The sequence below is a fragment of the Anopheles moucheti genome, chromosome 3 (genome assembly GCF_943734755.1).
Source record: "Anopheles moucheti chromosome 3, idAnoMoucSN_F20_07, whole genome shotgun sequence".
NCBI lineage: Eukaryota > Metazoa > Arthropoda > Insecta > Diptera > Culicidae > Anopheles > Anopheles moucheti.
In genome coordinates this window covers 72,666,455-72,679,972 of record NC_069141.1, presented here as the reverse complement: position 1 = coordinate 72,679,972, position 13,518 = coordinate 72,666,455, and the positions used below count along the sequence as shown (strand labels likewise).

At 44.6% G+C, this 13,518-nt stretch overlaps 1 protein-coding gene and 1 pseudogene across 1 annotated transcript in view; one reads left to right on the top strand and one right to left on the bottom strand.

Moving 5' to 3' along the window:
• The first annotated feature begins 3,444 nt into the window (after positions 1-3,444).
• On the top strand, positions 3,445-6,308 carry LOC128302985 (ionotropic receptor 75a-like; annotated as a pseudogene).
• Positions 6,309-6,974: 666 nt separating this feature from the next.
• The window catches only part of LOC128302984 (diuretic hormone receptor-like), a 56,058-nt gene continuing 49,514 nt past the window's right edge, over positions 6,975-13,518 (bottom strand). Inside the window, exons 12-14 of the mRNA XM_053039835.1 lie at positions 11,766-11,831; positions 7,572-7,725; positions 6,975-7,238 (exon numbers count right to left, since the gene is read on the bottom strand). Of these exons, the coding sequence (XP_052895795.1) occupies positions 7,215-7,238; positions 7,572-7,725; positions 11,766-11,831 (244 nt within the window). The 3' untranslated portion in view covers positions 6,975-7,214. The remainder of the gene's footprint in view (positions 7,239-7,571; positions 7,726-11,765; positions 11,832-13,518) is intronic.

Here is a 13,518-nt window from a genome sequence, read left to right as displayed (position 1 = left end):
CGTACCGGGCGAGAGTGGGTTTACTGTTCATGGTAGACGAGGTCGTTTAGCTCCGGGAAGGCTTGGCCCGAGTGACCATGGTACACAACAGGACAGCACGGTAGAGCGTAGTTGAGGGTTCCCTTACGAGGCAAACGTAGCAAATCCTGCGAGCTCCCTTGTGGCTTCTTGGGCCCATCAGTGCCACCCGGTACCAATGACGGTGGTCTCCAACCGTTCGGAGGATCGCCCGAAATTGGTGAGTCGGTCGGCACGGGACGCAGCCAGAAGAAGGTGGCAGCACACGGCCGGATGCTGATGGCGAAGAGTAGCACAATTAGCAAAGTGCTGCTCACTAGATACCGACCACCTTTACAAGGCATTTCCATTTCGCACCGCGCCCGGTGTGGGTGTGGCAGCGTTCTTCTACCCTCGCCCTGTAGGAGTTTACTTTCGTTCGTTTTGCTGGAGAAATCACGGCCTTCACCTTGATGTGACAGTGGCCCGTCGTACGTGCACTGATTTAACTGTCCCGCTTCTTTTCGGGTTTGTCCCTACTATACGCCACCGTTGGCGCTTTGAACGAATTCAATTCACGATTGTTTTATGAGAAATAATAATTGAAACATAGCCACACTTTTCACCTCGATACAAAGCCCGCCTGGAACAATAAATAACTATCTTGCGATGTTGGTTGGGTTCAGCTCTGCGGTCGCGGTTCACCGTTTGCCCTGGTGGACAGTTACGTGCCAAGTGCGGTCCGTCGATGTTACACGTGCCCGTCCGAGCACCGAAGATCGGTAGAGAACGGTTGAGAAACGGACACACTAATGATGTGGGACCGATGGGACTTCTCAGCCCCCAATGGCCAACGTCTCATTAGATTGCGTTAGATGTATCGATGCGCAAGGTGTCAGTAGACTAATGATAAAAGTTTCCAGCCCCATAATGACCACCTCTCTGCGTGGTGGTTAAGAAAAAGGGATGTGCGATCCGTGAGAGGCACAGTTCGTTGCATAACACACACATACACACACGCACACAGACTCACTTTAACTTGTTGTAAAAGTTTTGTGGAAAATAGTGTAATTAATTGCTGAGAAATAAAACGGCAATCCATTAATTAAGGCTAAGCTTGTTTATGTCGAAACAAGATATATTTTGCGGTTTAGTGTTTAGTTCTCCATAATCGACCGAAATTTTTCCCGTTCGTCAGAACTGATCGCGTTCATTCTGTTCATCCATAAGCAGAAAAGCTCCAGAGTTCCAGGCGAAAACAAGCTGGAAATTCCTCCATTTTAAGCCTTTTGCATACAAAAACGGACACCGATTGCACATTTGCGCATTTATTGTTAGTCGAACGGTCGATTTATAACTTAATGTAAAGCTTTCACAATAGCTCATAAAGTTATCTTTGTCTAGCTTGTTTAACAACTTGTCTATCGTAGATCCTTTATTGTTTACAATATTTTCCGTTCGAACCACCGTCTAGAGAACACTTGCAGAGCAAATCCACTTTGAACTAGCACTGGAGAAACATTAATGCAATCCTCTCGAATCCGAATTGATGCCGTTGGCTTGCAATAGAATGTGGAAAGTGCGTTCAACTGCCTTCCGATCGACATCTCATCGTAGTATCCATCTTCGCATCCGTTCGAAGAAGTTTTGTGCTGAGGATTGTGGAAGCAAAAAATGACTGACATACCTTGAGGGAGTCATTCCCACTGGTTTAAACTGGTTTTGGACGTCGAACGCTGAGGTGTGTAGTTGAAGCTGATCAGGATTAACTTTGCCACGTTGAATGTTACACGTGGGAAAACCATTCATTTGGAAACGTCCTTTCGGACGAAGGTTTTTGCAAGCCTGCTAGTTAGCACGATCGAGCAACAAGTTGCTGTGTAAAACGTTTTCCGTAAAGCACGGCGTGTACGTGAATCGATGAGAGGGTCCGTGAGTTCCACCCCCGTTTCCACCTTTCAGCGGCGGCAAATGTTGATGAAACGTGTGGCACCATTTCCAGGAAGGTGACCCGTACCGGTCTGCTAATGGTGATGAATATGCGCATATCCGACCCGAAGTGTGGTAACTCTGTAAAGTTTTCCACAACCCAACAGATAGTTCGGTGTTCGGTTATTTTTGCTCCCCTTTCTTTTATGATTGTCTCGGGAATTGGAATAGGTGACGGATGTGCCCATGGATGTGCCATTTCCATGCTGCCTGCGCTGTGGAAGATATCGTACGCACCGTTCGTGTTGTCGTAACTAAATTGAATATTAAAATACGGCCCGGTGCAATGTTCCCCTGGTGCATGCGTCGGACGATAATTGGAAATGGGGCCTATTATGGTCGGTTTGAGGATTTCATTTAATTTGTTTGCACATACTCATACCCGCCGGAATGGGGTGGGGGCTAGTGGACGCTGAATTGTTGGAGTAAAAGCGATGTCATAATGATTCCATTAACGATAATATAGTTGGGCTTTAATGGCTAAAATTGGAAGATTATTATGATAGGCGAGTATTGATATTTTCGTAGAATTTTTTTTAATTCTAACAAAATTGTGTTCTTGTTGTACTTACGAATAGAATTCTAAGGTTCTTTGGTAGTTGCTTTACTATACTCGAGGGACAAAAGAGGCTTCACCATGTATAGATCCGCATACTTTCGCTTTTTGTTACTCAAACTGTCCGCAACGTCCATGGTCGATCAGCTCATACTATTGTGTAGGCCGTTCCATTGCACTGTGTTTGTAACAATGCCTTTAACAAAGAAAACGTACCCCAAGTATGTACGGAAAAATTATTAATGTCTAGAAAATTAATTTCACTTTTGAGTTCCACCTCGCGGAACTGGGTCACGGGGACGGAAAGTGGAAGAAAGATAAGCTGCCCGAGCAGCTACCTTCACTTGCAATCAGGCGAATATAAGGTATTTACTTACTTAATTTGATTGGTTTGTGTGTAGTGACGCGGCAAAGGATTGGAAGGTTTCCACCATGCAAACCCTGAGCGGTCGGGACCAATCCGTACATCATCCGTCAGGTGCGTTTTCTTCCCACGATTGCAAACACCGTATTGTATGCAGAAATGGTACGAACGGAAGAAACGGAACGAAACAGACGGATGTTTGCCGAACGATGTGGGGCAGATGGATAATTCAATAACCGTATGCATACGGTAGCGCGGTAAGTCGTGCGACCTTTCCGGACGGGAGCCCGGGCGGCCTCCGTCGCCTCGGCGTTCCTGGGCGGTTCTGAAGCTTTCTTGCCGATCGACTCCTACCGTCGTCATAACGGCAGTTAATTGTGTTTGCTCGGTGTGATTGAATCTTGCCCGGCTATAAATATCGGCCTGCCGCGGCACGCTGCCCACCGTTTGATCTCAGCGGAGCATCAGATCGGGTCGTGCATACCCCGGTTAACACAAAAGACCAAAAAGCCATCACCTGCATGCGAGAACGTCAGCCATGGCTGGAAGAGATAAACAAGATTTAATTCTGCTCCTGCTGATGATGATAGCGTGCCTGTTGCTTCCCGGGCATTCCCTTCCCGGGGCCGGCGAGTACGTTGATTCATCTGTGGCTGAGGCCGTCGGGGGATTGCTTACCCTTATCGGAACACCGCTGAAGGTGACGGCTTTTGTTGGCTGTTGGAATGAAGGTATGCAACCCGAAACGTACGCTCGAAAATGGATTTCTTCTAACGCCTCCACACGACGACCCTTTCCCTTCCCGTGTAGGTCAAAAGTTTGTGTTTGCAAGAATCGGTCTTTGTAGCGGTCGTCACTTTTTGCGGTACGTTGGGCCGAGAGGTGAACCATCAGACAATCGCCGGAACGCTGTGCTGGATGACGACGTTGATAATCACCAGTCGATGGTAGTGGTGGATTTACGCTGCAATGGAACGGACCGGCTTCTGGCCAACGCTGGGCAGCGTTTGTACCTCAACTATCGCTGGCTGCTGATGGATTCTACTGTCAGTACGGTTCCATTTGCGATCGAACACTATCTTGAGGCTTTGAAAGAATTACCAGTCCTGGTCAGCAGTGAGCTGTTCGTGATGCTTAAGGAGGACGACAGTTCCATCCGATTTGTCCAAGGTTTGTATAATCTTGCCAATGAAAGTGTCCATTGTTAGCTTACTAACTTATTCTATTCCAAAAGTTTACAGGATAAATCGACATGCGGAGTTAATTACAGAAAACTACGCCTTGTGGAACCGATCCTCCGATGAACCGATGATTGATTTACGCACCGAAAAGGTTACCTCGGTAAGACGGAAACATCTTGATGGGCACTCGCTTCGTGCCTCGATGGTTATTACCAACCCGGATACGATGAACCATCTGACGGACTATAAGTACGTGACATTGGCCCCTTCCTTGACACGACGATCGCGGTCCATCCGTCCTCATCAACTGTCTCTTGCAGGGATAAACACATCGACACCATCACGAAGGTAAACTACATCCTGACGAACTATTTGGCGTCGTACCTTGGTGCTGGGGTGAACTATTCGCGGGTCACAACCTGGGGCTACTACAATACCACCACCGGCATGTGGGACGGGATGATCGGCGAGCTGGTGCACGATGCTGCTGATCTCGGGGCATCGCCTCTATTTTTCACCACCGATCGCATCGCGGTGATCGAGTACCTTGCGATGACGTCGGAAACACGATCGAAGTTTATCTTCCGCTCGCCGAAACTCTCCTACACCGAGAATGTGTTTGTGCTGCCGTTCGATAATGTACGATTGGTCTGCTCTGAGCCACAGCTTCGCGAATTGATGTTGTGTTTCCGTTTGTTTTGCAGAAAGTTTGGATGTGCGTGATTGCTGTCGTTGCGATCTCCTCGGTGCTGCTGCTCGTCACGCTTTGGGTGGAGTGGCGCATTGCAAGCGATGGACCCGAGGCACCGTCCCCGAACGATGCGTCAACGATGGACGCTAACTTGCGCGATACGCTGCTGATGATGTACGGCGCTTCCTGTCAGCAGGGATCCGCCGTGCTGCCACGCAGCTGCTCAGCACGCACGATCACGATGCTCACGTTCACGGTGCTGATGTTTCTGTACGCAAGCTACTCGGCGAACATCGTCGCCCTGCTGCAGAGTCCCTCGACCAAGATCCAAACGCTGGAGGATTTGTTGGCCTCGCGGCTAAAGTTCGGTGTGCACGATACCGTCTTTAATCGGTACTACTTTACGCACGCAACCGAACCCACCCGGAGGGCACTGTACGAGCAGAAGATTAGGCGCCCGTACGGACCGGATGCGTTCATCGCGCTGGAACAGGGCATCGATCGCATTCGGCACGGACTGTACGCGTTCCATGTGGAGCAGGGCGTGGGCTATAAGGTGATCAGCGAAACGTACCAAGAGGACGAAAAGTGTGGGCTGCAGGAGATCCAGTACCTGCAGGTGATCGATCCGTACTATGCGATCCAGAAGAACTCATCGTTCAAGGAGATGGTCAAGATTGGGTGAGTTTCCTGATGACACTGATATTTAATCAAATTGTTTGCGTCGCGAGCTGTACAATGGTATAAAAAAGCTTAAATCTAAAGTGGCCCTAAACTAACCTCTACAACGACAAGAAGCAATTAAGAAAACTGCAGGAACAAGCGAAAAGAAACCGGAAAGACAAAAAGGAAGGAAACAAATAGAAGAGGAAATGGACAATTCACAAAACAGAGTAAATAGAGTGGGAAGAAAAACAGAAAGCGAAAAGAAAACAGGAAGATAGCTAATTAGAAACAGAGGATAATATACGAGCGCGAAATGAAAGACAGGACGATGCCATAGTCAAAATGGGTGGGTCATTAGAACCAAATAGCGTACGGCGTGCTGGACCAATTAGAGGAAGGCGAGGGCGAAGGGACCGGGGGTGGGAACATAAAGAGGGATGATAGAAAGGAGGGATGGCACATCGGTAAACCCAAGAAGTAAGCCTGTAATGAACAGCTCCTTGACCAAGACAACGTCTGGATTCCAGCGAAGGAAGGTCTAGGAGCTCACACCGAGTTGAATAGGACCCGTGAATAGGTTGAGAGCGCATCTAAACATACCACTGTTCCCGTTGCAGATTGTTTCGCCTGAACGAGCATGGTATACAGTACCGGGAGAATGCTAAGCTGTACACGAAGAAGCCCACCTGTTCCGGCGGTGGCGGTAAATTCGTACCGGTCAGCCTGGTTGACGTGGAACCCGCCGTCTGGATCATACTGTGGGGCAGTGGGTTAGCGACGGGATTTTTCCTCACGGAATGCTTCTACTTACGGTGTGTTCGTGGCAAGATCCGGCAAATGGTACGCGCCAGACTGAAACACTGAACAGCGGACACAACGCGAGCATCAACCAATGTCATCCGGTACGGTATGGTGTGAACGAGACAATATTTGGAACATTTTTTAAATAAATTTATTTACTCAAAAAGAGAGAAAAAGAGACAAAAATAAAACAAAAAACAAGAGCCACAAGATTTCAACTACAGTATATGTTATATATAATATGTATAGTGAATTTTACTACAGCGAGTATACAAATAGTAACCGATTCTACGCGCTCGATTTTATCGTTTTGTTTAGGTTTTTTTATTAGCACATCTATATATAGAGCTTCTTGTTTGGGTTTTTTCTTCTGTGTTTTTGCTCTCATTTTACCGTATCGTTATCCTGCTTTACAAATATTTTCGTTTTCGGTTTTCTTCCTTTTACTTACAAACGAAACAAATTAGTACAATATTCTATATTGGGGTTTTCTTCTGCCATTCAACTGCTGCTCGATTTTTTGAGTGGATTCTTTCTACCGACGCGTTTCTCGGTCTTAATATAAGTCGCTTTATCAAGTACTGGTAACAACTTGCGGGTGATAAAATGTGTCTTTTACGGTTCGTTTTAGCAATCGATTTTACTACCTTCCTTTTTTGCAGGGGATTCACTCATACTGTTCGCCTACTTTTCCGATGTAGAGTCAAGACGCAAGACTCGTTCGTGTTTTCGAAGACTCGAAAAGCTAGCGGTTCGGCTATACTGTTTTTAGTTCCCCGTTTTAGTCGGAGCTGTCCACCACCATCGTGAAAAGGCCAATCGGAAAAGGAATGCAGCTAGCGTTTGGCGGGTTACGGTAACATCGTTGCACAGCTTTGTTTAGACCATTCGATCGTCAGCAGCTCGGACCTTGCTGCGGTGTTTGCCCGGTGGTATATTCATCCGTTCGATGACTGTAAATCTTCCCCTTTAGACGGAGTTTTCATCTAAACCCTGTGGAAAGATGGACACCCCGGAAAGCGGGGAAAAAATAGATGAATGTAATATTTTATCTATTATCGAACGGTCAGCAGCAAACAAGCAGAACCAAACAAAGAACAAAAGTGTCGCGCTGAAATGATCCCTGTGACAGATGTTTCGACAAACGCGAACAGGAAAACTTTTGCAATGAGTCAGTACCGGTCGGGTGAAAATCCCGCTTGGCCAGACCCAAACCACCGTCCCGAATCCTTGTGAGCACGGGAAGCAATACATTCGTCTGCGTGGAAATTCAATTTCATACCAAACATAATTTGTGACTAACCGCCCAGCGAGGGTCTCACTTACCTGCATCAGCGGGCTGATTGCACGTGGCACTATCGATTGCATGTGCAGGGCACCGTTGGAACCGCGCATCGCACTCGGGTAGGTGTGTGGTCCGAGCAGGGTTGTGGTCGTGGCCGACGATGCGCACGATTCCCGCTTGTTGTAGGTTAGCGGTCTGCAAAGAAGAGAAACAAAAGTGGCAACGAACTTGTTGTGATAGGAAAGCCAGCAAACGGTGTCGCCACTGCGAGACGCCAGCGAACCGTCCAAAATCATCGAAATCAATTACTGTTTTCGAAATGTGGAGAAAGCGGAAAATGAAATGGAAGGCAACAAAAAAAAAAAGGAATCGGAAAAATCAAACCGGAACCCAGTTTGTGATGGATTGTTTCGTTTTCATTTTTGCTGATAAAACGCTACTCCCGGAAGGAGTATTTTTTGGTGTAATGGTAATGGTGCAAAAAATTATTGTCACTAATCAATTGCACGGTTATTCCCTTCGAGTAAAGTGAACTAACATGCTTTTGAGTTATGTTACGATATTGCTTCGTTTGTTGGGAAGAAGAGGAAATTGATTATTATAAAATCAGAAATTTCTTGCGTTGGCCCGGATAAGTCTACCAACTTTATACTGGCTGTGTGAAGATTTATAGTATTTGAAATAAAACGAGCGTTACAGAAAACTTCATTACAGTGTACTGATTTTCAGCTATTACTTAGAATTTGCTGCTATTAATTTCGAGCCCGTTTTTTTACAAAGAGATTGTCCTAAGCCTGCATTCGTCATGGTATTCATTTTAATTAACTTGTACTTTGAACTAACACAATGATAAGAAAAAATCCAATTTGAGCGAAAGCTTGTACTTTAATCCTGAACTGCACCAAGATTGGGTGCTATTATTGGGCTGGATCAACGACGCCTCGTCTTTCTGATTCCCCTATCCGTACGATCATCAATTTAAGGAACTGGATTAACTGCTAATATCAGCGCAAATCTGCCAGAAAGGTTGCCTTCGCCGAGGCTTTCCTTACGGGTTTATTTGATTTTCTTCCTGGTTTAAAGCTGGTTGCGCGAGGAAGGTAAGCGGGGGCTAACACTTGGGTAAAAGCCGTCTCTGACCTAGTTTAGGTACTCCACTCGAATGGTTCGGAGAATTAGGGCTAGAACAAAAAATGGTACACAACTGCTGGTCCAGCATTGGCCTGGATGGGATGTTGGAACAGCATTAGTAGCTCAACCAATTTTCGGACTTTCACATGGTAGATCGCTAGTTGGAAAAGTTGTAAATCCACCTTAATTGATGGATGGTTTTCATTACTACTTTTCTTAACAAAAATGTACTGGTTCAACAATTCTGTGAATACCATGCTAGACGCCGTTATAACACTGAACGTTTTTGTTTTGTTTTATTACATAAGGTTTAGTAAATTTTGCAAACATTCGACCAATTAACACCACCAATTAATAAGGCTTTTCAATATGGGTCAGCTGTTTTATTTCAAAATAATCATTTATTGCAAGGGGAATATAAAACGTACACATAGTATGCATCGATACTTGGAAGGAGTGCACTAGCCATTGCCCAAGTTGTATGGGCTATGTTTTAAAGTAACCGTTAGGTTCTGGACTTTTCATCGATTGACTCGGCAGTAGATCCGCCGAACGTCAAAGAACCGAACGCATCGCTTGCTGTTTTGGCGACAGTTTCGCCCAACGTCGTCGCTCATTGACGTCGCAGAACCAGAATTCAAATAAAAGTGTAGAAGTTTATTGAGTTCACCGATCCGGTATATTCGTATTCTCTTCCGAAAGCTACTATAGTCAGGTAGGATTGCTTAATAACATAAAAATGTGATCATTGAACATGGCGTATCATTTTCTAATTAACCTCTAATATCGAATTGAATAGAGTGCGTACTGCAGCTCCTGATATGCTCCCCGTATTGCTTTCCTGGGGGCTATTTCTCCTGGACATACTTATTCAACATCAACGCGACCCGACGCATAATTCTTTTCGGGGTTTCATGCCTTTTGATCATGTTGCTTCGCCAGTGTCACCCTTTGGACCTACTCATTCAATGTAGATCGATCTTCAAAACAATAACCATAAGTTGAACAATATGTATCGTCAAGCCTGTTGCCTACAGGACAAAGCCTTGCCCATTTACTTGACAGAAACGATCAATCAAGTAGTTTTGGACGACTTCGGAGATGCTTTCCCATGTCTGTTCCGGATCAGTATCTATCAGAAGGTCAGATAATTATGTCGTTTATATTTTAGAACTTAGTGCTCGTTAGTGCTCAACTCCGTACACTGACACTGACTTATAGAAAGTGATTCCCCAAAGCTTGCATCATTCAATTCACTTTCGCACAAGGCAAAGGAGAAAACTCTCAAGCTGGTATCCTTGACAGAAGCAAAAGTCTGACGAGTTCAGACAGGCTTTCATTGGCTGTGCACAGTGATACCAGTTTAGACCTATTATTAGCTCTAAAAGAATCCAAAAGGGTGAATGTATCCAGTTGCGTTTCAGGTAATTCGCGCTTGTACCAGCATGTATGTTTAGGGGTACCTTTGGCAAATGTAAATATTGTGTCCTTCATCGAGATGTTTGCATGCTCGCTACCCAAACTGGTAGCGTTACAACAATTTTCTCCGCTTTTTCTCCGCTACACAGATGGGTGTTTGGTTTGAGTTAAATTTCCGTATCTGGTGTTTCGGTGATGAACATTTCCGCTTCACTAAAACCGTCAGACAAAAACCATCCAGATCATTTTTATGATCTCTTTCCTTGCGTTAGAAATTCGGTTTGCAAGGCGTGCGAACATTCTTGGAGAAAATGTATGCATAGGAATCAGGGAAATTCTGGCAGATATTCGTCCGGGAGACTTCTGTGCTGTGTGAGGAAGCGTCAGGTGGAAAGCATTCGTTTTTCAACGCACGCTACTACCCGGCTACGGCGCAAGAGTTATGAAGCATCGTTTTTAGCGCATAAAACACTCGTAAATAATTTCGCTCAAGACACATTTTTTCTTTCGGTGGTTGTGTGAAGGTTGAAAGATTTTTGCTTACTTTAGGTCGGGCTTTTGTTTCGCTCGCCCGGCCCAGTACGTTTGGTGAGGAAGTGGAGTGTGCAAAACAGTGCATTGACTAATATTTAAGTACCGTTGAAATGGCTCGTAGAAATGGTCGCATAGGGACCACTTTTTTTTACTGTTTGCCTGTCTGGAAGTGTTTCGAAGTTCATGATGAGAGATTTTATGGTTTTATGGCGCTATTGGGTTTCGTGTTAAATTATTGCGGGAAAAATAGAGCGGATTCGTACGGAATAAGTTTTAGCCAGGGGTCGTTATTTCTGGTTGGGTTATTACTGCTCGCGAACACTATCTCCGGTTGTCAGACTGTTTTAATTCCTTTTGCGTTAGCTTTATGTCAGAACAGCTCGTGACAAAACGTGCCGGGCGCTCGGCAACGCCGCGTGTGGGAAAATGTTGGCGATTTCCTATTTTTTCCATCCTTGGAAACGCTTTAAAATGGTCGCAAAACTTCGGCCCCCGTTTGCTAACGATTACAACACATATGTTTAGCTTTTACGACACTCCGCCCAAAGACGTTCGTGACGGTGTCATTCCGGTGTGCTTGGCGCAAATGCGACTTCGATGCCGAGGCTCACGACAGCGAGGGTATTAAATTTCATAATTATCGTAAATTTTCGTTTCCACCCTTTTCTTGGCTGTTATGTCCTGGAGACTGGGCTAGCTAAGGGAGTGCATGTTCACGTTTATGAGTCGCTGTCACTGTGCTTGTGCAGGGGTAGCATCAAAATGGAGTATGTGTGGGGTCGGGGATGTATAATCGATGGCACTTTCGTGGCGGTCTTTAAAGTGTCTAGCCTTGAACCTTGTGTACTGCGTCGACAAAGTGTTTGAAGGATTTTATTTAGCCTTTTTGCTCGTACAAGTATTGCTAATAATAGAATTATTAAGTCCACAAATATTTTGCAGTAGAACAGTTTTGTTTATTATATTAAAGGCATCACAACTGCCTCCCCTTACTAGAGGTATTGTTTTACTTGTAAATTTTAAAATGTTTTAGACAATAAGAGTAACTCAGTGAATCATTTCAGCTCAATAACAAGAAGAATAAAAAATAAAGCAAACGATTCAAACAGCACAAGGATCGCCTACAAATCGGATAATGGAGTTAAACTTACCGGAAGCTTTCTGTGCGGGACCGCGGTGAACATTCTTTCGACTGATTGTAGCCGGAATTGGTAAAGCTGTAGTTGTTGTTGTTTGATGTGGCGGGAGGTTGTGGCCACGATGGTAGATGTAACATGCAGCGCAATGATGCAAGAGCGAATATCAGGATGGAAGGGACCACACGCATCAGGAACAGGGAAGATGTACACCGAACATTGGACATTGTTGAACAATAATACATGTCACAAAAGAGAGATAGCGAGAAAGAAAGAGAGAAAGTGAAGCACAAATGTAAGAGAAGAAATAGAAAACATGTACGAAAATAGAAGATTAGTAAAACAGCACTAGAAGAAGTACGGTACGAATAGCAGGGAAATATTTTCAAAACTCATTTTGCAAGCCCCATTACCATATCGGGCCGATGTGGCAAGCGCCGGCTGCGTAGGCAAACAGCGCTTGCGACGTTAACAATAACCGGTTAGATATAATGGACGGGAAAATAGAAGAACGAGCCGACGCAACGAGGGAAGGATTGCCGCTGGGAAATGGTAGGAGAATTGAAAGAAGAGGAAAACATCGACTATTATCACTGGGCATTGGCAAGGCTGAACGGATGGTGAACAGTGTGATAGCTACTAAGGAATGGTACGAACGGGACTAATGCACCAAGGACTTCAATGATGGCTTTCGCGTTACTCTTGACAGCCAGCTACAGAATCCCTTTTTTTAAAGATGTTTTTCACGGAAAGAAGTTGTTCAGTGATCGGTAGAAATATTGTGTCATTTTGAGTGTTTTTGGCTTGTACGCATTGGTTACTACGATGGAGTACTAATAAATATTTGGAGGTACTGTTAGCATCTTTTTAAATAAAAATTTTAAATTTTTAAATAAATTATTTCGGCAATTAGAAATTCTTCAAAATTCGTGGTAAATAGTAACTTTAATTATTTTGGAAACAGAAATTAACCTTCAATAAACATTGGATTCCATAGAAAATGTCCCAGCTCTAGGGAATATTACTGATAATTATTGTTAGAAATATGTTGGTATATTGCTTATGTTGAGATTAGCTATAAATTAGATACGTCGAGTTTAATCAACTCCATTTCTTCTTGGTAATTCTGTTTGGTAATTGGGTAATTCCTATTTCATATAAAATTTGAACTTCTCTTAAAGTACCACATAGATTACCAGTTGCGCAACAGTATTGGTGAAATACTAGTGTACCGACGATTGAAAACAACGCTCTCATGATAAAATTAGGAATGAAACAATGATTTTCATCCTATGAAACTTATTTTGCTCGAGCATAGCAGGATAAGCAGCTAAATCGACAATTGATGGCCGGTATGGAATTGATATATGATTTAAAAGGACAGTGAACGAAGGGTTTGCCGCAAACCAACACAAACAGAGCACGGTACAGGAAACGGCTATTTTTGGCTCGGTCCAACAATATTCGGCTAATATTTTACACAATATCGTTGCACTCGATTGAGCTTCATGCGGGGTTCTTACACGGAACAGAATGGGTGGTTGGGGGGGAGCGGAACACAGCATGATTGGTGGCTATAAAATAAATCGGTAAAATAAAACTGTACACCGGAAGGGCGGTGCGAGAAAATTGGCTGCCATGGGGAAAATGCATAACACGGCCCGGTACGGGAAGCGATGGTGGATGGTGTTTTACTTTTGGAAGATTTGAAAAAAAATATGAGGAAATACGCGAAAACTGGGAACGCTATGGAACAGTGGAAGACATT